Genomic DNA, 24,769 nt, shown 5'->3' on the forward strand with positions numbered 1-24,769 from the left:
GGACCAGCTGTCCTCCCCGGGTACCCCTGTCTGCAGACGGGCTGAGGGATGGAAACTCCACATCACCCTCTGGAAACTCAGGGCAAGGCGGGCGCTTCATGAATAACTCGCCCCCTCCTTCTTTCCGCTCAAAGCCTCAGTCTTGGCCTCAGGCCTCTGGCGTCTTCCCCAAAACCTTGCAGTAGGGGGAAGGGACACCCCCTCACTGGGCTGAGCATTGCTCTCCCCTCCCCCATCGGCCTCCTCTCCCTCCTTGCTCTCTCTGGCACCCCAATTCTTCCTCCTCTCCCCCAGATGTGTCTCCCCTCCCCTTCGTCTTCCCCCGTCTCTGTCTCCCTCTTGCAACGTTGTCTCTGTCATTAGTTGTCTCTTTCATCATTTATAACTAAAGATGGAAACTAAAGAAGTTTCGTTTCTCTGTGTCTGGTCCCATTCCTGTTTCTTCTCATCTGCCTGCCTGTGTGTCTCCCCATCTCCCCGTCTCTCCCTATCTCTGCCATCTCCCTATGTCTCTCCCATCTCCATCTGTCCGACTCTGTCTTCTTCAGCCCCTCTCTGTGACTTCCGGAGTTCCCTGCCTCTCTACTGCCAATGGGGAAGCCAGAAGGGGCTGAGGGTGGGGGGCCGAGGGGCCCAGTGTGGGGGCCCCAGCCCAGGCCCAGAGCCCAGCCTGGCAGCCTCTCTAAGATCTGAGACGACCATTTCCTCTTTCAACCCTGGAGTCCACTCGAGTTACTCGGGAGCTCAGGACGGTGCGGACCGGGGGAAGGAGGCGGCTCTCACAGCGTGTGGCTGGTCGTCGGTGGGGCCTTCGGACAGGTCTCAGACCCTGGGCCTGGGCTCTGCGGGGCTCTACGTGAGTTTCTTTGTACCCCTGGGAAATGACTGCACTGCATGGTTACTTCCCCCAGTTCCGTCTTGTGTGATTTGACTTGTGTGAAAATGTGAACGAGTGTGTGGGAGAGACAGACGGTGACCTCTGTGATGTGGTGGATAGGTTTCCAGGTGTCACCTGTGCGGACCTGTTTTGTATCTGTGCACTACTGTGTGATCACAAGAAGCAGGGTGTGGAAAGCCTGACACACGATAAATACTCACTCAGCCCACCCCCATTTCCCTTTAAGTTGTGTGACCAGATGTGTGTGTGACCATATTTGGAACATACAGTTGTTGCCTGAAACTGTGTTATCTTTCCAGCTGTGTCTTTTTTTTAAATCAATGAGATATCCTTTATTTATGAAAGCATAGTTCCAATGCAAAAGTCAAGCTTTATGGCTATATATTAGGATAGGTTCAGATCCAATATGACAATGGTTAGCACTAACTTTAACATGTTAAAGCTCTGATTCCTGAATGTTTTTCTCACTTAAATTCTCTCCAATGACAAGCTGGTGTGTTTGGCTTCTTATGCTGAAAATACATGCCTGAATTCTATAACAAGGTATTAACAAAATCATGAATAGTTAATTAAATAAGTGCCAGCACTACATGGAACTTACTGCATAAAACTACACACACACACACACACACATACACAAAATACCCAAAGAAAGATAACTATCACTGTACATATGAATACTGTGCAGCATATCAGATCAATTATCAAATCCAAAGTCTCTGGCGTTTTCTCTCACAGTGTTGAATATGTGAATGCTTCTCTATTATACTGACTTGTATTATTTTCTTTTCTTTTTTTTTTTTTTTTGAGACGGAGTCTTGCTCTGTCGCCCGGGCTGGAGTGCAGTGGCCGGATCTCAGCTCACTGCAAGCTCCGCCTCCCGGGTTTACGCCATTCTCCTGCCTCAGCCTCCCGAGTAGCTGGGACTACGGGCACCAGCCACCTTGCCCGGCTAGCTTTTTGTATTTTTTAGTAGAGACGGGGTTTCACCGTGTTAGCCAGGATGGTCTCGATCTCCTGACCTCGTGATCCGCCCGTCTCGGCCTCCCAAAGTGCTGGGATTACAGGCTTGAGCCACCGCGCCCGGCACATTTTTATTTATAATTACAAAATCCAGATTAATCCAGAAAACATAAATCACATGTAACTGAGGTAAGGTTTTCACTTTAAGAATATATTGCTTCTACCACAATTTAAAAATTTCCAGCTGTCTTTTATATCTATTTTTTATTTTAATTTATTAATTCTTCAATTTATTATCATCATTGTTATTACTTTGAGATGGAGTTTCAGTGTTGTCGCCCAGGCTGGAGTGTGTGTGGTGTTCCATCTTGGCTCACTGCAACCTCCGCCTCCCGGGTTCAAGTGACTCTCCTGCCTTCAAGTGATTCTCCTGCCTCAGCCTCCAGAGTAGTTGGGATTACTGGCGCACACCACCATGCCCAGCCAATTTTTATATTTTTAGTAGAGGCGAGGTTTTACCATGTTGGCCAGGATGGTTTCAAACTCCTAACCTCGGGTAATCCACCCGCCTTGGCCTCCCAAAGTGCTGGCATTTCGGGCATGAGCCACTGCACCCAGACTTTTGCATGTGTGCGTGCATGCCAGTGTGTGTGTGTCTTTGTGTCCGCTCTGTTATGTGCCCATATGTGTGTGACTGCTGTGGTGTACATGTGTGAGTTTCTGAGTCAGGCTACCTCGAATGGCTCCCGTCCTGGTCTCTTTTTGGCTGTGTGACTGCAGGCAAGTCGCTTACCCTCTCTGAGCCTCAGTTTTCCCTGCCGTAAAATGAGGGTACATACAGAATCCAGCTCAGGTTGTGAGGATCAAATACATAAAAGGTGTGGAGAGTTTAGAACCAAGCCCTGCACACAGTGAGTCCCCAGCGATGTTCCTCGTTCTATGTGTGGTGTGTACATGTCTGGGGCTGGGATCCTGCCTGGCTGCCCCGGGGCCTGTAGCTCCCACACTCCGGGCTCTGCAGTGGAGGATGGGGGGGAAGGGGAGGGATGTCCAGGACACTGACCTGTGTTATCAGGCTCCGGTGGCCTGGGCAGGGGGGTCTGGCAATTCTGTCTCATTTCTCATTCGGGAAAAGCTAAATATTTATAGTTTGGGCTCCTGGGCCCAGCATCCCAGCTCCACTCCCAGGCTCTGGGGGCTGGGGAGTGGTTACTAAGCCTCCTCTGTCCTGTCCCACCACCCTCTATCCTTCTCTAGCTCAGAGGACCCACTGGACCCTCGGCTCTTCCTTGGACTTCTTGTGTGTTCTGTGAGCTTCGCTGGATTCAGGGTCTTGGGCGTGAGAGGTGAGAGGGCGGGAAGGGAGGTGGAGGCTGATCCTCATTGTGGGGAAACTCCGACCACAGCTTGGCTTAGGGGCCCCCAGGCCACCCCGCCACCCCAGGCTGACAGTGTGAAAGGCAGTGGGTGTTATACACACGTCCCAGTTCCAGGGGGGTTGGTCAGTCTCTGTTGTGGGGGGTGGGGGCGTGTCAGTGGTCAGGGGACAAAGAAAGGACCCTCCGCCCCTGACTCTTGTGAGCCCCTGCTTGGTGTCTGAGTCCAGAAGTAAATGTGGCCATCTCCAGCCCAGAACCCTCCATGGTTCCCAGCTGACTCAGAGTAAAACCCAAGTCCTCCTCCGGGCCCACAGGACCCTTCACCCTTTGCCCTGTCACGTCTTACCTCCTCCTGCTTCCCCCCTCGCTTACTCTCTCTGTCCCGGCCTCATAGACCTTTCTGCCATTTCCTTTTTTTTTTTTTTTTTTTTTTTTTTGAGCCAGAGTCTCGCCCTGTTGCCCGGGCTGGAGTGCAGTGGCACAGTCTCGGCTCACTGCAAGCTCTGCCTCCTGGGTTCACGCCATTCTCCTGCCTCAGCCTCCCGATTAGCTGGGACTACAGGCGCCTGCCACCACGCCCGGATAATTTTTTTTTTTTTTTTTTTGTATTTTTAGTAGAGATGGGGTTTCACCGTGTTAGCCAGGATGATCTTGATCTCCTGACCTCGTGAACCACCTGCCTCGGCTTTCCGAAGGGCTGGGATTACAGGCGTGAGCCACCACACCTGGCCTTTTTTATTATTTTATTATTTTTTATTTTTTCAGACTTGCTCTGTAGCCCAGGCTGGAGTGCAATGGTGTGATCTCAGCTCACTGCAACCTGTGCCTCCTGAGTTCAAGCGATTCTCCCACCTCAGCCTCCTGAGTAATAGCTGGGTTTACAGGTATGCATTACCATGCCCAGCTAATTTTTGTATTTTTAGTAGAGACGGGGTTTCACCATGTTGGTCAGACTGGTCTTGAACTCCTGACCTCAGGTGATCCTCCCGCCTCAGCCTCCCAAAATGCTGGGATTACAGGCATGAGCCACCATGCCTGGCCCCTTTCTGCCATTTCTTGGGTGCAACCTCAGGGCCTTTGCACCTGCTGTTCCCTCTGCCTGAAATGCTCTTCCTCTTCTCTCTTCCTTCAGGTCTTTGCAAAAATGTCATTCTTTATTTTATTTTTATTTTTATATTTAGTAGAAATGGGCTTTCACCATGTTAGCCAGGCTGGTCTCAAACTCCTGGGCTCAAGCAATCCTCCTGCCTTGGCCTCTCAAAGTGCTGAAATTACAGGCGTGAGGCACTGTGTCCAGTCAAGTGTCACTTCTTCTGTGAGGCCTTTCCTGACTCCTCTCTTTTATTTATTTATTTGTTTGTTTATTTATTTATTTATTTATTTTTTCTTGAGACGGAGTCTCACTCTGTCCACCAGGCTGGAGTGCAGTGGCGCGATCTCGGCTCACTGCAAGCTCCGCCTCCTGGGTTCACGCCATTCTTCTGCCTCAGCCTCCGGAGTAGCTGGGACTACAGGCGCCCGCCACAGCGCCTGGCTAATTTTTTGTATTTTTAGTAGAGACGGGGTTTCACGGTGGTCTCGATCTCCTGACCTTGTGATCCGCCCGCCTCGGCCTCCCAAAGTGCTGGGATTACAGGCGTGAGCCACCGCGCCCGGCCTATTTATTTTTTTTGAGACAGAGTCTCGCTCTGTTGCCCAGGCTGGAGTGCAGTGGCGCAATCATGGCTCACTGCAACCTCTGTCTTCCAGGTTCAAGTGATTCTTGTGCCTCAGCCTCCTGAGTAGCTGAGACTACAGGCATGTGCCAGTACGCCTGGCTAATTTTTGTATTTTCAGTAGAGACAGGGTTTTGCCACGTTAGCCAAGCTGGTCTCAAACTCCTGGCCTCAAGTGATCCTCCCGCCTCAGCGTCCCAAAGTGCTAGGATTACAGGCACCTCCATCTCCCAAAAGTGCTGGGATTGTGGGCGTGAGCCACCACACCCAGTCCTGACTTCTCTGTTAAATGTCCCCCAACCCCAGGACTGTCACCCCCTTTCCTGTTCCATTTTTCTCCTAAGCACGATTACCCTCTGACCTACCTAGCGACTGTTTGACTTCCTTCTCTGTTCTACCAACTTGAATGTCAGCTTTGTAAGGGCAGGAATTTTGTCTGTTTGGTTTAAGGTTGTGTCCTCATTGCCTAAAACAGCATCTGGCACATGATAGGAACTCAAAGGCGCCTGTGGTTGAATGCATGAATGCGGCAATATGTGTGTGAGATGGAGACCCTCAGGATATGTGCTTGTACAGGCATCAGGAAGTGTAGGTTTAGGCCCACTGTGGTCGCTTACACCTGTAATTTCAGCACTTTGGGAGTCCAAGGTGGGAAGATCACTTGAGCCCAGGAGTTGGAGACTAGCCTGGGCAACATAGTGAGACTCCCTCCCTACAAAAAAGTAGCTGGGCATGGTGGTGTGCACCTATAGTTACAACTACTCAGGAGGCTGAGGCAGGAGGACCACTTGAGTGCAGGAGTTGAAGGCTGCAGTGAGCTATGATTGCTCCACTGCACTCTAGCCTGGGCAACACAGCAGGACTCTGTCTTTTTTTTTTTTCTTTTTTTTGAGATGGAGTTTCACTGGGTTGCCCAGGCTAGAAGGCAGTGGCATGGTCTCAGCTCACTGCCACCTCTGCCTCCCAGGTTCAATCCATTCTTCTGCCTCAGCCTCCCAAGTAGTTGGGATTACAGGCCCATGCCACCATGCCCAGCTAATTGTATTTTTACTAGAGACGGGATTTCACCATGTTGACCAGGCACCCTGTCTCTACTAAAAATACAAAAATTAGTTGGGTGTGGTGGTGCGTGCCTGTGATCCCAGCTACTTGGGAGGCTGAGGCACAAGAATCGCTTGAACCCGGGAGGCGGAGGTTGCAGTGAGCTGAGACTGCAGAGCAAAACTCCATCTAAAAAAAAAAGGGGGGGGTGGGGGGCGGGGAGAGAGAGAGAGAGAAGAGAGAGCGAGAGAGCGAGCGCTTGTATATGGAGGGACAACCCTAAATCTGCTGATCAAGGAGGGCTGCTGAGACTTGAATAAGGACAGGAAGGGAATGATGTTAAATTGTGAACAATGTTCCAGGCTGCAAAAACAGCAGGTACAAAGGGCCTGAGGCTGGAACTTGCTTTGAGTGAGGAAGTGCATGGGAGGAGGTGAGGGCAGGAGGGGATATGGCAGATAGCGCAAGTTTTTATGGACGGTGGGTGGATTTGGGCTTTTCCTCTCAAGGAGGTGGGAGCCAAGGAAGATTCAGGACAGAGGAGGGAGGGAGGGATGTGAACTGACTCAGATGTTCACAGGCGCCCTCTGGCTGCTGTTGGGGAGACTAGACTTGGGGTTGAGGATGGAAATACAGAGAGCAGGGAGGCAGCTTCTGTCATCCAGATGGTGTCTTGAGCTGGGAATTCAGGGAGGGTCTGGGGGCAGCGGGGAGTAGCGGGGACGTGGAGGAATTCAGGATCTAAACAGAAGAGCAGACAGGTCTGGCTGATGGATTAGATCTGCTTAGATGGGTTGGATCTGCTGGGGTTTTGTCTGAGGATGTGGAAGTTGGGGTTTCCAATATCCAACAGATGGGAAGGCAGTTAGTGAGACGTTTCCCTCACCCATCTCATCTCCTTGCACTCTGCTCCCTTTGCTTTTTTTTTTTTTTTTTTTTTTGAGACAGTTTCGCTCTTGTTGCCCAGGCTGGAGTGCAGTGGTGCGATCTTGGCGCACTGCAACCTCCACCTCCCAGGTTCAAGTGATGCTCCTGCCTCAGCCTCCCAAGTAGCTGAGATTACAGGCCTGTATCCCCACACCCAGCTAATTTTGTATTTTCAGTAGAGACGGGGTTTCACTGTGTTGGTCATGCTGGTCTCGAATTCCTGACCTCAGGTGATCCATCCACCTTGGCCTCCAAAACTGCTGGGATTACAGACGTGAGCCACAGCACTCGGCCTTCCTTTGCTTTTGCTTTAACCTCTCCCAGGTTGCTTTAATACATCAGGCAGGGTCCAGTCTCAGAGCTGTTGCGCTTAGATCACCTCCTCCACTAGGCTTTCCCTTTAGGGAATCCCCTCCTCTCAAGCTGCCCCTGCACAGACCTCCATATTCTTTACCTAGTTTGCTGTTGTTATTGTCTTGTTTTAAGAGACAGGGTTTGCTCTGTTGTCCCCAGGCGAGAGTGCAATGCTGCGATCATAGCTCACTGCAGCTTCAAACTCCTGGCCTCAATTGATCCTCCCTCCTCTGCCTCCCAAAGCGCTGGGATTACAGGTGTGAGCCACTGAGCCCAGATTTACAAAATATTTTAAAAATTAGCAGGTCATGGTGGGTCACACCTGTAATCTCAGCATTTTGGGAGGCAGAGGTGGATCACTTGAGGCCAGGGGAGACCAGCCTGGGCAACATAGCGAGACCCTGACTCTACAGAAAATGTAAACATTAGCCAGATGTGGTTTTGTGCACTGGCAGTTACTTTTTTTTTTTTGTAGAGACAGGATCTGGATACATTGCCCAGTCTGGAGTGTGGTCTTGAATTTATGGCCTCAAGCAGTCTTCCCGCCTTAACACAGGCCTCAGCTGCCTCACCAGTCCTACTATTATTTTTAACACTTAACATTGTCTAATATACTCTATTTATTCATTCTATACAGTATTTTTGTTTTGTTTTGTTTTGCCACTGGGGGAGGGATTTTTGTCTGTTTTGTTCCTAAATGTATTTCCAGTGCCTAGAAAGGGGGCTGGCACACATTTGTGCATAGTACCTAGTGACTTTTTTTTTTTTTTTAAGACAGAGTCGCTCTGTCGCCCAAGCTGGAGTGCAGTGGCGTGATCACAGCTCACTGCAGCCTGGAATTCCTGGGCACAGGCGATCTTGGGATGACAAGCCCTTGCCACCATGCCTAGCTAATTTTTGTATTTTTTGTATAGACAGGGTCTCTCTCTGTTGTCTAGGCTGGTCTCCAACTCCTAGGCTCAAGCGCTCAGCCCACCTCGGCCTCCCAAAGGGCTGGAATTACCAGCCTTAATTGCCACATCAGGCTTGTTTTTATTTATTTATTTATTTTTGAGATGGGGTATCACTTTGTTGCCCAGGCTGGAGTGCATGGGAGCGATCATGGCTTACTGCAGCCTTGAACTCCCGGGCTCAAGTGATCGTCCTGCCTCAGCCTCCCGAATAGCTGGGACCAGAGGTGGGCACCACCATGCCCGGCTAATTTTTAATTTTTTTGTAGAGATAGGGGTCTCCTCATGTTGCCAGGCTGGTCTCGAACTCCTGGTCTCAAGCGATCCTCTCGCCTCGACCTCCCAAAGTGCTGAGTTTGCAGGCGTGAGCCACCGCGCCGGCCTAGCTTGAATGAATGCCTGAGATGCGTTATCTCGCGGGGCGCCAGGAGCTCGGTGTTGTAGCCAGAGTGGGATCACCCTGGGGCCCTCCAGCCGCGGGGGGGAATGAGATGGGGATGGGAATCATGGGCTCGGGACACCGCGGGTGCAGACACGCGCATCCCCCGTGGAAGCAGAGGGGTCTGGCCGGGCCCCAGCACCCCGTCTTCCTCCCGTTCCTCTTCTGCCTGCAGGTCCGCCGCCATGGGGAGGCCCTGGCTGCGTGCGCTGCAGCTGCTGCTCCTGCTGGGCGCGTCGTGGGCGCGGGAGGGTGCCCCGCGCTGCACCTACACCTTCGTGCTGCCGCCGCAGAAGTTCACCGGCGCCGTATGCTGGAGCGGTCCAACGTCCACAAGGGCGGCGCCCGAGGCCGCCAACGCCAGCGAGCTGGCGGCGCTGCGCATGCGCGTCGGCCGCCACGAGGAGCTGTTGCACGAGCTGCAGAGGCTGGCGGCGGCCGACGGCGCCGTGGCCGGCGAAGTGCGCGCGCTGCGCAAGGAGAGCCGCGGCCTGAGCGCGCGCCTGGGCCAGTTGCGCGCGCAGCTGCAACACGAGGCGGGGCCCGGGGCGGGTCCGGGGGCGGATCCGGGGGCGGATCCTGCCGCGGCGCTGGCGCTGCTCGGGGAGCGCGTGCTCAACGCGTCCGCCGAGGCTCAGCGCGCCGCCGCCCGCTTCCACCAGCTGGACGTCAAGTTCCGCGAGCTGGCGCAGCTTGTCACCCAGCAGAGCAGTCTCATCGCCCGCCTGGAGCGCCTGTGCCCGGGAGGCGCGGGCGGGCAGCAGCAGGTAACCTCGCAGCCTCCCCGGATAGCAGCATTGTCTGTGAAATGGGCGTTTTGCAACCCCAATCCACAGTTCCGAGATCCGCAAAACCCTGAAAACCGGATTGCTACTCGCCCCTTCTGGTAACTTATTTGGGTCAAAAAGTGACTGGTGGCTATTTATAGCCTTTACTTATCCACTTAATGTGAATAGTCATAGGATCCTATAATTAAGCATATCATTATCACGTAAAGACCAAAAACCTCTTTAGGAGTGTTATGTATATTCTGTACGCACATGCATATACATAACCCTCCCTGTGTCACTGTGTCTAAATCCAGCCGTGTTATTCTGAATTCTGGAACGTGTCCGGGTCTGGGTTTGGGATAAGAGTATGTTGCTCTGTGACAGTCCCTACCTTACAGGGTTGGTGAGAGGAGTCAGTAACTTAAGATACTGTTGGGTGTGTTCTTATTATGCCTGCTTTACAGAGAAGGTGGCTGGGGCACAGATTAATTAAGCCACGAGCACCAAGAACCGGTATTTAAGCCCAGCTCTGTCTGCACTTAATTTTTTTAATTTTATTTTTGAGATAGAGTCTTGCTCTGTCTCCCAGGCTGGAGTGCAGTGGTGTGATCTTGGCTCACTGCAGCCTCCACCTCCCAGGTTGAAGCGATCCTCCTACCTCAACCTTCTGAGTGGCTGGCATTACAGGCGTGAGCCACCACACTCAGTTACTTTTTTTTTTTGTACTTTTAGTAGAGACAGGGTTTCACCATGTTGGTCAGGCTGGTCTCGAACTACTGACCTCAGGTGATCTGCCCGCCTCGGCCTCCCAAAGTACTGGGATTACAGGCGTGGGTCGTCGCACACAACCTGTCTGCACGTTAAAGCCAAGTTGTTTAGCTTTTGGGGAGGATTATTCCTGGGGCTGGGACACCCCCACTGCCAGATGTCCAGGTCATTTGGGAGCTGGGAGATTTATCCACCATCTCTGCCCCTGAGACCAGGCCTCCTGGCCTGAGGGTTAGTGCAATAACACCTGACTTTCTCCGTCACCCCAGGTCCTGCCACCACCCCCACTGGTGCCTGTGGTTCCGGTCCGTCTTGTGGGTAGCACCAATGACACCAGTAGGACGCTGGACCCAGTCCCAGAGCCCCAGAGAGACCAGACCCAGAGACAGCAGGAGCCCCTGGGTTCTCCCATCCCTGCAGGTCAACCTGCTGTCCCCACCAAGCCTGTGGGTAAGTCGACAGCAGAGCTGAGGAATTGTGGGTAGAGGCAAATTGAGGAGTCAGGATTTTAGTGGCAAATTTCTCTCATCGTGAGAGGACCGGAAGAAATGATTCTGATTAAAAATAAGACCAAACTTCTAAGGTGTGAAAATAGGAGAAACAAGAAATAGAAGAGGAGGGACTCTTATTTTAGTGAGGCAATTGTACATTTAGGACTGCTACTTTGGTAAGAGTTTCAACTGGTTCAGAGTACCATATTCAGGACTTATATTCTGGTGAGGAGACCATAAAAACCAGGGTTTAAGAACCCCAGACTTGGCCGGGCGCAGTGTCTCATGCCTGTAATCCCAACACTTTGGGAGGCCAAGGCGGGCAGATCATGAGGTCAGGAGATCGAGACCATCCTGGCTAACACGGTGAAATCCCGTCTCTACTATAAATACAAAAAATTATCTGGGCGTGGTGGTCCCAGCTACTCGGGAGGCTGAGACAGGAGAATGGCATGAACCTGGGAGGCAGAGCTTGCAGTGAGCCGAGATCACGCCAGCCTGGGCGACAGAGCGAGACTCTGTCTCAAAAAATAAAAAATAAAAAAAAAAAGAACCCCAGACTTGACATTTCCTCTGGTTTAGAGACAAGGGACCCAGATTCTTACTCAGGTAAGGAAATGGCTATTGAGGCTCGAATTCTAGTGAGGAAATGGGAGAGGCAGGCCTCTTATTCTGGTGAGGAAATGGGAGAGGCAGGACTCTGGTAGAAAAGTGGGAGAGGCAGGACTCTTATTCTGGTGAGGGGACCTGTGAGAATCTCGACTCTTGCCCCAGTAAGGGATTGGTCAGCCCAGGCTGTGCCTCCCATATATCCCTGTGCCCACAGGCCCATGGCAGGATTGTGCAGAGGCCCGCCAGGCAGGCCATGAACAGAGTGGAGTGTATGAACTGCGAGTGGGCCGGCATGTGGTGTCAGCATGGTGTGAGCAGCAGCTGGAGGGTGGAGGCTGGACTGTGATCCAGCGGAGGCAAGATGGTTCAGTCAACTTCTTCACTACCTGGCAGCACTATAAGGTGGGCACAGGTGGGCAGAGGCAGGGAAGGGAAGGGAGCCTGTTCTGGCTTCCTGACTTTCCTGCCCTGCCAGGCGGGCTTTGGGCGGCCAGACGGAGAATACTGGCTGGGCCTTGAACCCGTGTATCAGCTGACCAGCCGTGGGGACCATGAGCTGCTGGTTCTCCTGGAAGACTGGGGGGGCCGTGGAGCACGTGCCCACTATGATGGCTTCTCCCTGGAACCTGAGAGCGACCACTACCGCCTGCGGCTTGGCCAGTACCATGGTGATGCTGGAGACTCTCTTTCCTGGCACAATGACAAGCCCTTCAGCACCGTGGATAGGGACCGAGACTCCTATTCTGGTAAGGAGAACTCTTATTCTGGTGGGAGGATAGGGGAGGCGGGACTTCTGTTCCGGTGAGGGAATGAAAGGAGGTAGGCTAGGTAAGACGCCCCTCTGGTAAGTATTAGGCTAAGCAAGCTTTTATTCTGTCAAGAGAACAAAGGTCAGGACTTTTATCCTGGTGGGGGTATGGGGAGTCCAGATTCCTTCTCTGATGAGGCAAAAAAAGAATCAAGACTCCTGTTCAAGTGAAGGGCAGCGGGTGAGAGCTAGTACTCTTATTCTAGAAAGGAAGTAGATAATTTTCTTTTCTTTGATAAAGGAATGAGTGGTATACTCCTAGTTTGCAGAAAAAGTGGGAAAGGCGTGACTCGTACTTTGGTAAGGAGATAGGGAAGGAATTAAGGCTATTACTCCGAAGAAAGTTGGGGGGCCAGGGCTCCTATTTTTTTGCTGAGGAGATGGAAGATCAGGGCTTGTATTCAGTAAGAATGGGAGGGGCCAGGGGATACCTGGCAAAAGCCTTGCACTGTGAGGTGCAGGTAGAGACTTTTATTCTGGTGAGAGGACATGGACTCTCTCTCTCCCCTCAGGTAACTGTGCCCTGTACCAGCGGGGAGGCTGGTGGTACCATGCCTGTGCCCACTCCAACCTCAACGGTGTGTGGCACCACGGCGGCCACTACCGAAGCCGCTACCAGGATGGCGTCTACTGGGCTGAGTTTCGTGGTGGAGCATACTCTCTCAGGAAGGCCGCCATGCTCATTCGGCCCCTGAAGCTGTGACTCTCTGTTCCTCTGTCCCCTAGGCCCCAGGGGACATTGGTCAGCAGGAACTCAAGTTGTCCTGGCCACACCTTCTTTGTGGCTCAGTGCCAATGTGTCCCACAGAACTTCCCACTGTGGATCTGTGACCCTGGGTGCTGAAAATGGGACCCAGGAATCCCCCCCCGTCAATATCTTGGCCCCAGATGGCTCCCCAAGGTCATTCATATCTCGGTTTGAGCTCATATCTTATAATAACACAAAGTAGCCACAGACCGTGTCTGGTTTGTATCTGCACCTGGCAGGGGTCACTCCCTGGGCCCGCCCTCCTCGTCCTCCGCCTCCTCCTCTTCCTCCTCCTCCTCCTTCAGGTCCTCCAGGATGAGGTTGTCCAGGTCTTCCAGGAGGCCGCCCTGGCTCAAGCAGGTGGCCACCGTGGAGCCACTGCTAATGTGAGGGTTGCTGGGGTGGAGCACTTTGGGCAGGTGGTTCTGCTTCCGGCTCTTGGGGTGAGCACAGGATGTCCCAGGCACGTGGGGCTCTAGGGAGGGAGAGGTGCTGCAGACATGGGACTCGAGGTCCCATGAGAGTTTGGGCAGGAGGGGGCTGAGGCCATGAGGGGCTCTAGGGAGGAGCTGAGGCCACAGTATATGGGGATCAGCACAACTGGACATTCAGGGGTGTTGAAGATACAGGAGACCTGGGGACATGGGGGTCACCTGAGATTACAAGGGACAAAACAGGGGCCCCAAACCCAGAGACCATGGGGGCAGAGGCCATGGAGACCCTCAGGCATGGGCCACTGGGGTGAAACCTCAGAGCCTGGTGGGCAAGACCACGGAGACTGGGGGGCCATGGAGGCCACGTAGAAGCAGTGGCTGCTGCTGTGGGAGACGAAGTGGACTGAGTGGAGATTTGGGGACTTAAAGGCACCGAAGGGGAAAAAGACTGCCCAGGATGTTGGAGGAGAAAAGCCTCACCTCGCCGGTTGTAGCAGTCGGCGGCTGAGCAGGAATGAGTGTGGGTGCTGCGGCGATCCGGGTCCCGGTCCCAGCGCGGGGGGAGGATCCGTGTTGGATACACGGGGAAGCCGCACCCGTAGCAGGGGGACGGGGACCCCATCTGTGCCCAGCCCCTGGGGGCGGGCAGGGCTGTGAGGGTCCGAGGGCGAGGCTGGGCCAGGGTGGGGCCGGGGCAGGGAGGGGCAGGGCTGGGGTGGGGCAGGGCTGAGGGGGAGCGGGGGGTCAGCGCCCTCACCGGAAGTTGTGCCGACACTTCGGGCAGTGGAACTCAGCCAGGCCCCACATCTTGTCAGCTGGCACTGGCTCGTAGCGCTTCCGGCATTTCCGGCACCGGGATACCTGGTGGTGGTGGGGAGGGGCGTGCAGAGAGGGCACCAAGGATTGTCAGAGGTGTCTGAGGTTAGGGTCAGGGCTAGCAGTGTGCTGCAGTGGCTGGCCTCAGCTTGAGCAACCCAACTCAGTCAGTGACTTCACATGGGTAGCCTGATATTGACCATGGTGGGAATACTTACACCACAGAAATTGGCAAACACTACACATCTTGGCTTCCTGCCTCTTTTGCAAGAACTAGTTAAGCATTGACCAGAAGCGAACTACTGGTCAGGAGGTTCAGAGGCCAGATTTGGGGCTGTGTTTTTGAGGTCAGATTTGGTTTCTTTTCTTTCTTTCTTTCTTTCTTTTTTCAGAGACAGAGTCTCACTCTGTCATCCAGGCTGCAATACAGTGTTGTGATCATGACTTACTGCAGCCTCGACCTCCTAGGTTCAAACAGTCCTCCCACCTCAGCCTCCTGAGTAGCTGGGACCATAGGCACACACCGCCACTCCCAGCTAATTAAAAAATTTTTTTTTGCCAGACGCAGTGGCTCATGCCTGTAATCCCAGCACTTTGGGAGGCTGAGGCGGTAGATTGCTTGAGCCCAGGAGTTTGAGACCAGCTTGGGCAACATGGCAAAACCCCATCTACACACACACACAAAATACAAAAATTAGCCAAGTGTGGTGGTGTAGGCCTGTAGTCTCAGTTACGTGGGAGGCTGAGTGGGGAGGATCACCTGAGCCCAGGAGGTGGAGGCTGCAGTGAGCTATGATCCTGCCACTGTACTCCAGCCTGGGTGACAGGGCGAGACCCATCTCTTAAAAAAAAATTTTTTTTTTGGAGCCAGGGTCTCACCCTGTCACCCAGACTGGTCTCAGACTCCTAGGTTCAAGCAATCCTCCCCACTTAGCCTCCCAAAGCACTGAGATTGCAGCCATGAGCCACTGCGCCTGGCCAGGCTTGATTTCTGTAGTAGCTGTTCAATTGTGGGGTCAAGGGTCAGGCTCTGGGGTAAGGAGGTATTGGGCTTCTCACATTTAAGGTCAGGGGTTGGGATCGGAGATGAAGGCTGAGCTCTGAGTTTGGATGTCAGGGATTGGACTCTCAGTGATGGAAATCCTTAGGTCAGAGGTACAGTCACTGAGGATGGGAGTCAGGAGTGGAGTTCGGGACAGTCAAAGTCAAGGTTAAGTTGTGGGTCACTACCTCCTTCCTCTGGGGCACACGGCGCCACCAGACGTGGTCGCAGGAGGAACAGGCAAACTGCCGGTCCACAGCAGGGATAAGGTCATCCTGGGCGCGTTGAAACATGCGTAGGTTGGCTTCTGTCAGCGGCAGGAGGGAGGTCGCCACTGCCTGTGGAATGGGGCAGGTGGGGATGAGGTGGAAGGGTGTCACCCCTTCTGCACCAACATAAGCATCAGCCTCCTCTCCCTACAGCCGAGTCCTCCTCCTGCCCCAGTGAATATCTCCCCTCCTGCCCTAATGGACATCCTTCCGTGCCTGCAGATGTCCCCCTCCCTACTTCCCCATCTCAAGCCCTAGCCACCAGCTCACCTGAATGTCCCGGTCCTGTTTCATATCTTCTGGTGGATCCTGGGTGGAGATAGCAGGGGCAGAAACTCGGGTGGGGCTCCGGTCTCTTTCCACCTGTTTGCTGGAGGAGGGCCCCGGCCGCAAGGAGAATAGGGTGCCCCTAGCTCGCCAGGAGCTCACAGAGCACTGCCCACATATTGAGAGCCAGGTGTGTGGTCTCAGTTGTCCTCATAGCAGCCCTGAGAGGTGGGCACACCTGTTACCTTATTGCTCAGATGGGGAAACTGAGGCTTAGGGGAGGGCTTGCCTGAGTGAGGTCAGCCTGATCCCCCGTACTCACTTCCTGCCTGCAAATGCCACATGCTTGTTGGTGTTGTGACAATATCGCCCCTTTGAGGCCACGTTGTGTTCGGCTAAGTGGTGGGGATCTGGACTGAGAGAGATGTGGGTTCCAATCCCAGCTCTATCACTTCCAGCTGTGGGGACTTGGGCAAGCCACTCCCTGCCTCCTGGGTTCCCACTGACAGGCATGTTACAGCCCAGGCTCTGACTCCAGGTGGCCACGGTTCAAATCGCAGCTGCCACCTGCTTGCTTCGTGAACCTGGCAAGTGACTTCATCCTCAGTTTGTCTGTGAAATGGGGATAAATAATAGGACCTGTCTCCTGGGGTCACTGTGGAGATGAAATAAATCAATTCCTGGAGTCTTGCCATATGGGAAATACTCAATGAATGCTACCCTCTGCTATTATTATTATTATATTTTTCAGATGGAGTTTCGCTCTTGTCGCCCAGGCTGGAGTGCAATGGCATGATCTCGGCTGACTGCAACCTCCACCTCCCAGGTTCAAGTGATTCTTCTGCCTCAGTTTCCCAAGTAGCTGGGATTACAAGCATGCACCACCACGCCCAGCTGATTTTTTGTATTTTTAGTAGAGATGGGGTTTCACTATGTTGGCCAGGCTAATCTCGAGCTCCTGACCTCAAGTGATCTGCCAGCCTCAACCTCCCAAAGTGCTGGGATTACAGGCGTGAGCCACCGCACCCGGCCCCTCTGCTATCATTTTTATCATACTTTTATATGTATAAATGTAGACCATGATACATGTTTTACTATACTCTGGGTTTTTTTGTTTGTGTTTTGTTTTGTTTTTGAGACGGAGTCTTGCTCTGTTGCCCAGGCTGAAGTGCAGTGGCGCGATCTTGGCTCACTGCAAGCTCTGCCTCCCAGGTTTACGCCATTCTCCTGCCTCAGCCTCCTGAGTAGCTGGGACTACAGGCGCCTGCCACTATGCCTGGCTAATTGTTGTTGTTGTTGTTTTGTATTTTTAGTAGAGATGGGGTTTCACCATGTTAGCCAGGATGGTCTTGATCTCCTGACCTCGTGATCCGCCCGCTTTGGCCTCCCAAAGTGCTGGGATTACAGGCATGAGCCACCGCACCTGGCCTTTTTTTTTTTTTTTGAGACAGAGTTTCGCTCTTGTCGCCCAGGCTGGAGTGCAATGGCGTGATCTTGGCTCACTGCAACCTCTGCCTCCGAGGTTCAAGCGATTTTCCTGCCTCAGCCTCCCGAGTAGCTGGGATTACAGGCATGCGCCACCATGCCCAGCTAATTTTGTATTTTTTAGTAGAGACGGGTTTCTCCATGTTAGTCAGGCTGGTCTCGAACTCCCGACCTCAGGTGATCCGCCCGCCTTAGCCTCCCAGAGTGTTGGGATTGCAGGCGTGAGCCATGGTGCCAGGCCTATTATACTGTAACAGCCCTACACTGAGCCTTTCAGGCAGGCGAAATCCACAGTGTTCCCATCACCAAAGCTTTCAAGGAAGCAAAGTAGCCATGATGCACCTGTGCTTCAAAGCCATTCATTCATTCAACACAAGGGTTCTGTTCCCCTGCCTCTCTCTCCTCCCCAATCCCCTGCTCATCCCAGCCTTTCTAGAGACTGCCACTAACAACCCTTCCCCACCTCCCAGCCTTTGCTCATGCCATTCCCTCCCACACCCTAAGACCCCTGCCTTTCTTTCCCTTTCCCCTCCCAGAGCTCACTCCTCTCCATCCTTTAAGACTTGGTACCTCCTCCTCCAGGAAGTCTTCTCTGACCTCTGCCCCCTCTACAATGGCAATAATCCTGACTCCTTTCATTGCCTAGTTTCATGGCTGTCCCCCTTTGAATACAATGAGCGCATAATGAGCGCCTACTGTTTGCAGGCTCCCTGGCCCGACAAACGATGGAGAGGTGAAAAAGTGAGAATGGGTGATGAGTTACGGACCAACAATGCCTGCTCCCTCCTGTTTCAGAGAAGTGTCAGTCACCATGAACCAGTCGGGTCCCCCCTCTTGCTGTCCCTCCCGTGACCTGGTCCTTTGCGAGGGGAGGGGACAGGTTACCTGGGCATCCAGATCGTTACTTAGTTCTTGGCCATCTTTTTGCTTTACCCCTGCGGGGGAGAGTGCGTATAAGAGAAGGGCCCTTGAAGGGTCTGTGGGAGTTCCAGGCCACCCAGAGCCGCGATGCAGAGCCTCCCCGAGGCTGGGACCTCCGGGGGGGGGGGTGATCTCAACGCCTCTCCCTAGACCACGCCCCCTCGGCGCTCCCACGCGCGGTCCCCGCACCAGGCCCGGGACCCCCGCAGCCTCACCGTACACGATGGAGCGCCCCACTCCCGTGTGGTCGCTGCCGAATTTCCTCATCAGAGCCCCCGCCTTCTTGGAGGATACCTTCCCATGAAACTTCTCCCGGAGGCGCCGGACGCTCTTCTCCAGCTGGGATGGGGACAGGGGGTTCCAGTGGACGAAGGGGAAGCGCGATCGTCCCTCCCCCATCTCTAGGCACCGTTCTCCCGGCCTGAACTTGACCCTTGGTTTTGGCCTCCGCCGCCCCCCCCCTTTCATCCCTCTACGGCATTTCCTGGAAAAAGCCAAAGTCCCCACAGAGCGTTGTGGGAGGGCGCGGACTGAGGCGAGCGACCCAGCCTAAGGTGGGGGGGCGGCCAGGTTATCTCTGGCCTCTGACCTTTGACCCTACAGCCCCCGCTTTTCCTCGGGGAGGCCTCATTTCGCTCTGGGGAAACGTGGGAGTCACTTTCCTTTTCAAGGGGGATGAGCGCCAGGCAGGGGTAAGGATCTGGGGTTCTAGGATGGGGGTCCCCAGGAACTGCGAAGCCCCCTCCGCGCCTCCCGGCCGCTCCTCGGAGTCTGTCGCGTCTGCCCCCGGCTCAGCCGTAGCCATCGCTTACCTCCACACCTTCCTGAGACATGGTGGCGGCGGCGCAGGTCCCCGCGAGGGTCCGCACTGCGCGGTTCAGCCGCCCCCCTACCTGGGCGCGCCCGTCGGTCCAGCAGCCGCGCAGGGCAGGGGGCGGTGCCTCGGGGCCGGCTCCGCCCTTCCTCCCCGGCCCCTGTTTCGCTTTCGATTCAGGGGGGACCGGGCGCGCTGGCTCCGCCCTGGCTCCGCCTCTGCTCTTGCGCCCCAAACCCAGGCGGGCGCCCCGGGTCTGCACCCTGCAGCGGAGCGCGCAGACCTCGGGCGGGGGAGGCGGCGCGGCCTCTGCAGTCGGTCACATGTCCCCACGCTGCGCGGGGTCCGCGTCTTCACGTCCCTCGTGGGGGCGGGGCCGCATCGGAAGGCCGCGGCGAGGCCCCGCGCCCCCCCCCCCCGCGCGCGCGCTCCCCCAGTTTATCACCCTCCTTCCTCTCTGTCCTCCCTCCTTCCCCGGGAGTCTGGCGCTCATGAGGACCTGGGCCCTTTTCCTGCCCTGATTCTCTGTCCTAGCTGGGGTCACCTCTCTGAACCTCAGTTTACTCCTCCGTGAAATGGGGAGGATCCTGGTGTCTACACCATGGAGTGGAGTATGTGCCAAGATTCCCGAGTGGATCGCGTAATAGCGCCTGGCTTGCAGTAGGCACTCAACTAGTCACTGGGCCACCTGCTGTGTGCCCTTGATAGGGGCAGGCAATGTGTGTGGTTGCGGGGAGCGGTGCTTGAGAAAAATACAGATTCTTGGTCTCTAGTTGCCCAGTAGAATCCGGCTGTCTCAGGGATCCAGGGAATCTGCAATGGTTAAGAACCCCGTGGGCTGGACAATTCTAACCCAGTACAGGGCGCATCAGGGAGCCGTTAGGTGGTGGGGCTCTGGCCCAGCCTGGGGACACAGGGATGGCTGCTTCATTGGAGGAGGGGATGCTTTGTACAGTCACCGAAATTGGAGGTCTTAGCTCGGGGACGAATAGAGTGGGGAGATGAGGCAGCCGTGCAGAGCCCCCAAAGCAAGACTAAGTCTGGGGCTTTCTGGCAAGGGCTTCCCAAGCCCAGCACTCTTGACACTTTGGGCTGCCTGGTTCTTTGTGTGGGGGACTGTCCTGTGTATTAGGGGACATTTAACAGCATCCCTGGCCACTGCCTACTAGATGCCAGTGGCTCCCCACTCTCCCTGTTGTGACTACGAAAAATGTCTCCAGAGACTGCCAGATACTCTCTGAGGGGCAAAATAGCATTGTGTTCAACGACTCTAAGTTCTTTTTTTGTGTGTGTGTGTTTTTGTTTTTGAGACGGAGTCTTGCTCTGTCGCCCAGGCTGGAGTGCAGTGGCCGGATCTCAGCTCACTGCAAGCTCCACCTCCTGGGTTCATGCCATTCTCCTGCTTCAGCCTCCCGAGTAGCTGGGACTACAGGCGCCCGCTACCTCGCCCGGCTAGTTTTTTTTTTTTTGTATTTTTTAATAGAGACGGGGTTTCACCGTGTTAGCCAGGATGGTCTCGATCTCCTGACCTCGTGATCCGCCCGTCTCGGCCTCCCAAAGTGCCGGGATTACAGGCTTGAGCCACCGCGCCCGGCGACTCTAAATTTTTTTCTCCATTGCACACCTCTATAGGTAAAACTGTTAAAGTCACACCCCCAGATGGATATTTATTTATTTATTTATCTTTTGAGACAAGGTTTTGCTCTGTTGCCCAGGCTGGAGTGCAGTGGTTTGATTATGGCTCACTGCAGCCTCAAACTCCTGGGCTCAAACGATCCTCCTGCCTCAGCCTCTTAAGTATCTGGGATTACTGGCATATGCCACTATGCCTGGTTAATTTTCAATTTTTTTTTTTTTTTTTTTTTTTTTGTAGAGACGGGTCTCACTATATTGCACAGGCTGGTCTCAAACTCCTGGTCTCAAAGATGGATATTTTTTTTAATTTATTTATTTGTATTTATTATTATTATTTTTTTGAGAACAGTCTCGCCCTGTCGCCCAGGAATGTAGTGGTGCCATCTCGGCTCACTGCAACCTCTGCCTCCCGGGTTCAATTGATTCTGCTGCCCCAACCTCCCAAGTAGCTGGGATGACAGGCATGCGCCACTACGCCCAGCTAACTTTTGTATTTTAGGTAGAGACGGGGTTTCACTATATTGGTCAGGCTGGTCTCGAACTCTTGACTTCGTGATCCTCCCGCCTCTGCCTCCCAAAGTGCTGGGATTACAGGCGTGAGCCACCACGCACAGCCAGGATATTATTTAAATTATATACAAATACAATTATATCAATATATTCTGTAAATTGTTACATAACAGTATCTTTATTATAGAAATATATGTTCTTTTTTTTTTTCTTTGAGACGGAGTCTCGCATTGTTGACTGGCTGGAGTGCAATGGTATGATCTCGGCTCACTGCAACCTCTGCCTCCCGGGTTCAAGTGATTCTCCTGCCTTTGCCTCCCAAGTAGCTGGGATTACAGGTGCCCGCCACCATGACTGACTAATTTTTTGTACTTTTAGTAGACACGGTGTTTCACTATGTTGGCCACTACATGTGGTCTGGAACCCCTGACCTCATGATCCTCCTGCTTTGGCCTTCCAAAGTGCTGGGATTACAGGCATGAGCCACTGTACCCAGCCAAAATATATGTTCTTTAGGAAACAAAAAATTGTAATCTCAGCTACTTGCGAGGCTGAGGCGGGAGAATTGCTTGAACCTGGGAGATGGAAGTTGCAGTGAGCCAAAATCATGCCATTGCCCTCCAGCCTGGGCAACAAGAACGAAACTCTGTCTCAAAAAAAAGAAAGAAAGAAAGAAAGAAAACAGAAAACTGCAGATTCAAAAATATACATGAGGGCTGGGCTTGGTGGCTCATGCCTGTAATCCCAACAGTTTGGGAGGCTGAAGCGGGTGGATTACTTGAGGCCAGGAGTTTGGGACTAGCCTGGCCAACATGGGGAAACCCCAACCCTACCAAAAATACAAAAATTAGCTGGGCATGGTGGTGCCTGCCTGTAATTCCAGCTTCTTGGGAGGCTGAGGTAGCAGAGTCGCTTGAATATAGGAGGGAGACGTGGCAGTGAGACGAGCTTATGCCACTGCACTCCAGCATGGGTGACAGGGTGACTCTTGAAAAAATGTAGAGAAGTAAATGAAGCCGGGCATGATGGTTCACACCTGTAATGCTAGCACTTTGGGAGGTCAAGGTGGGGAATCACTTGAGGCCAGGAATTCAAAACCAGTCTGGGCAATATAGCAAGACCTTGTCTCTTAAAAAAAAAAGAAAGAAAGAAAAGAAAAAAGTTATTAAAAAAAAAAAACTAAAAGAACAATAAACCCCCCCAAATCTAGATATTCTAGTGTTTTCCAGTTAAACCCCAAAACTTTGTTTATAGGGTGTATGTACTGCACTCTGGAGACTACTATATTCGCCAACAAAAGCAGTTCATGAGGCTGAACTGCTTTTCGTGGCTGAATGGTGGAGTTCTAGGCTGGGGACGGGGGCTGGAGACTGCACAGAGGACCTGGGATTTTATCCTGAAGGAAGTGGGGAGGTTTGGAGGGCATCTCCTGTCATAGTTGCCAGTTACTAATCTATTTGCCCAGTGCAGAGGGAAGTCATAGTTATGTCCCATCCACTGGCCGAGATGGGCACTGAGTGGGAAGGAAACAGGTAAGAGTTTGAGCTAGCCCTGACATAAATCAGATCTGCTAGGATTTTTGTTTTTTGATTTTTTTTTTTTTAAGCACAGAATATGCAGAACAAAGGTCTGTTAGAGGTGGCATTTTTTTTTTTTAAGAGACAGGATGGAGTGCAGTGGCACAATCATAGCTCCACTGCAGCCTCAACCTCCTGAGCTCAAGCAATCCTCCCGCCTTGGCCTTCTGAATAGCTGGGACTGCAGGTGTGTGCCACCACACCCGGCTAATTTGTTCATTTGTTTATTTTGTTGTTGTTTTGTTTCGTTTTTGTCTTCAGACAGAGCCTTGCTCTGTCACCCAGGTTGCAATGCAGTGGCACGATCTCAGCTCACTGCAACCTCTGCCTCCCGGGTTCAAGCAATTCTCCTGCCTAAGCCTCCTGAGTAGCTGGGACTACATGGGTGTGCCACCATGCCCGGCTAACTTTTATACTTTTTTGTAGAGCTGTGGGTCTCACTGTGTTGCCCAAGCTGGTCTTGAACCCCTGGGCTCAAGTGATCCTGCTGCCTTGGCCTCCCAAAATGCTGGGATTTCAGGCGTGAGTCATTGCACCTGGTCAATCCTTATGATTTCATATAGTCTTTGTAGCTCAGGACTCGAGAAATGGCTTTGCTGGGCTGTTTGCTTTGCTTTTTGCTCAGGGCCCCTCAGAAGGTTGGCCATGGCTTCGATCATCTGAAGGTTTGACAGGGGCTGGCGAATCTGCTTCCAAGGTGGCTCACTCCCAGGGCATGCAGATGGGTGCTGTGATTGGCGGGATGCCTCGATTCCTCCCAGTATACTTGAGTGGCATGAGTGTACTCCCAGCATGGGAGCTGGCCTCCCGAGCACACCATCTAAGAGCTGAGGGCCAGGTGGAAGTTGTATCTTTTTATGATCTAGCCTGAAAGTCACATAGCATCACTTCTGCCACATTGTGCACATTAAAAGCTCATTAGCTGGGCACAGCAGCTCATGCCTGTAATCTCAGCACTTGGGAGGCCAAGGCAGGAGGATCACTTGAACCCAGCAGGTGGAGGTTGCAGTGAGCCAAGATTATGCCACTGCACTCCAGCCTGGGTGACAAAGCAAGACTCTGTCTCAAAAACAAAAACAAAAATAAAATAAAACATAACAAAACAGCAAATCTTGACCTGGAGCCAGACCCTTGGAGGCTTAAGCTGGGTGACTGTGTGTTCAATTGTGGAGGAAGGCCGGGTGCAGTGGTTCACACCTATAATCCCAGCACTTTGGGAGGCCCAGGAGGGCAGATCACTTGAGGCCAAGAATTTGAAACCAACCTGGCCAACATGGCAAAACCCTGTCTACTAAAAATACAAAAAGTAGCCAGGCATGGTGATGCGTGCCTGTAGTCCCAGCTACTCAGGAGGCTGAGGTGGGGGAATCACTTGAACCCAGGAGGTGGAGGTTGCAGTGAGCCAAGATCGCACAACTACACTCCAGCCTGGGCAACAAAGAGAGATTCCATCTGAAAATAAAAAAAAATTGCCTGGCATGGTGGCTCACACCTGTAATCCCAGCACTTTGGGAGGCCGAGGTGGGCGGATCATCTGAGGTCGGGAGTTTGAGACCAGCCTGACCAACATGGAGAACCCCTGTCTCTACTAAAAATACAAAATTAGCTGGGCAGGGTGGTGCATGCCTGTAATCCCAGCTACTTGGGAGGCTGAGGCAAGAGAATTGCTTGAACCCAGGAGGTGGAGGTTGCGGTGAACCAAGATCGCGCCATTGCACTCCAGCCTGGGCAACATGAGCAAAACTCTGTCTCAAAAACAAAAACAAAAACAAAATATTATGGAGGAGATGGAGACTATTGGAGCATGTGTGTGCTCTTCACAATCTAGTCAGTTTCCCACTCCAGTTGAGTCAAACGAAAAATTGATCAGGAATGCTCAGAGCTGGAGAAGCTGTAGGGAAATGAGAAATCTCCCAAATCACTGGAGACAGCATCCATTGGTGAAACGTTTCGGGAAGGACACAATGGAAAAATCTACTACTAAACTTAATATTAAGCATGCTGGATTAATCATGTCTGTCATTTTCTGTCACCTTCTTCTCCTCCATCTCCTTCACCTTCTCCTTCTCCTCTTTCTTCTTCTCCTTCCTCCTCCCCTCCTCCTCCTCCTCCTTCTCCCTTTTTTTTTTTTTTGAG

At 53.0% G+C, this 24,769-nt stretch overlaps 2 protein-coding genes across 4 annotated transcripts; one reads left to right on the forward strand and one right to left on the reverse strand.

Moving 5' to 3' along the window:
- Positions 1–193: 193 nt before the first annotated feature.
- On the forward strand, positions 194–13,070 carry ANGPTL6 (angiopoietin like 6). Of its 2 annotated transcripts, XM_023194191.3 has the most exons (7): positions 194–856; positions 3,119–3,207; positions 8,842–9,433; positions 10,474–10,654; positions 11,522–11,709; positions 11,783–12,053; positions 12,628–13,070. In XM_023194191.3, the coding sequence occupies exons 1-7, from the start codon at positions 392–394 to the stop codon at positions 12,816–12,818; spliced, it is 1,977 nt and encodes a 658-aa protein (XP_023049959.2). In that variant the 5' UTR covers positions 194–391; the 3' UTR covers positions 12,819–13,070. The 2 variants fall into 2 exon arrangements, with proteins under 2 accessions (XP_023049959.2, XP_023049960.1); XM_023194192.2 differs by lacking the exons at positions 194–856; positions 3,119–3,207 and adding an exon at positions 4,073–4,124.
- Positions 12,153–19,233, reverse strand: SHFL (shiftless antiviral inhibitor of ribosomal frameshifting). Of its 2 annotated transcripts, none has more exons than XM_023194194.3 (8): positions 18,910–19,233; positions 18,313–18,436; positions 18,062–18,111; positions 15,695–15,733; positions 15,344–15,493; positions 14,055–14,158; positions 13,778–13,824; positions 12,153–13,338 (listed from the first exon to the last, which is right to left on the reverse strand). In XM_023194194.3, exons 1-8 carry the CDS (start codon positions 18,928–18,930, stop codon positions 13,106–13,108), a joined length of 768 nt encoding a protein of 255 aa, XP_023049962.1. In that variant the 5' UTR covers positions 18,931–19,233; the 3' UTR covers positions 12,153–13,105. The 2 variants fall into 2 exon arrangements, with proteins under 2 accessions (XP_023049962.1, XP_023049961.1); XM_023194193.3 differs by having other exon boundaries at positions 13,778–13,932.
- Positions 19,234–24,769: the final 5,536 nt, after the last annotated feature.

The sequence above is a fragment of the Piliocolobus tephrosceles genome, chromosome 21 (assembly GCF_002776525.5).
Source record: "Piliocolobus tephrosceles isolate RC106 chromosome 21, ASM277652v3, whole genome shotgun sequence".
NCBI classification, from domain to species: domain Eukaryota; kingdom Metazoa; phylum Chordata; class Mammalia; order Primates; family Cercopithecidae; genus Piliocolobus; species Piliocolobus tephrosceles.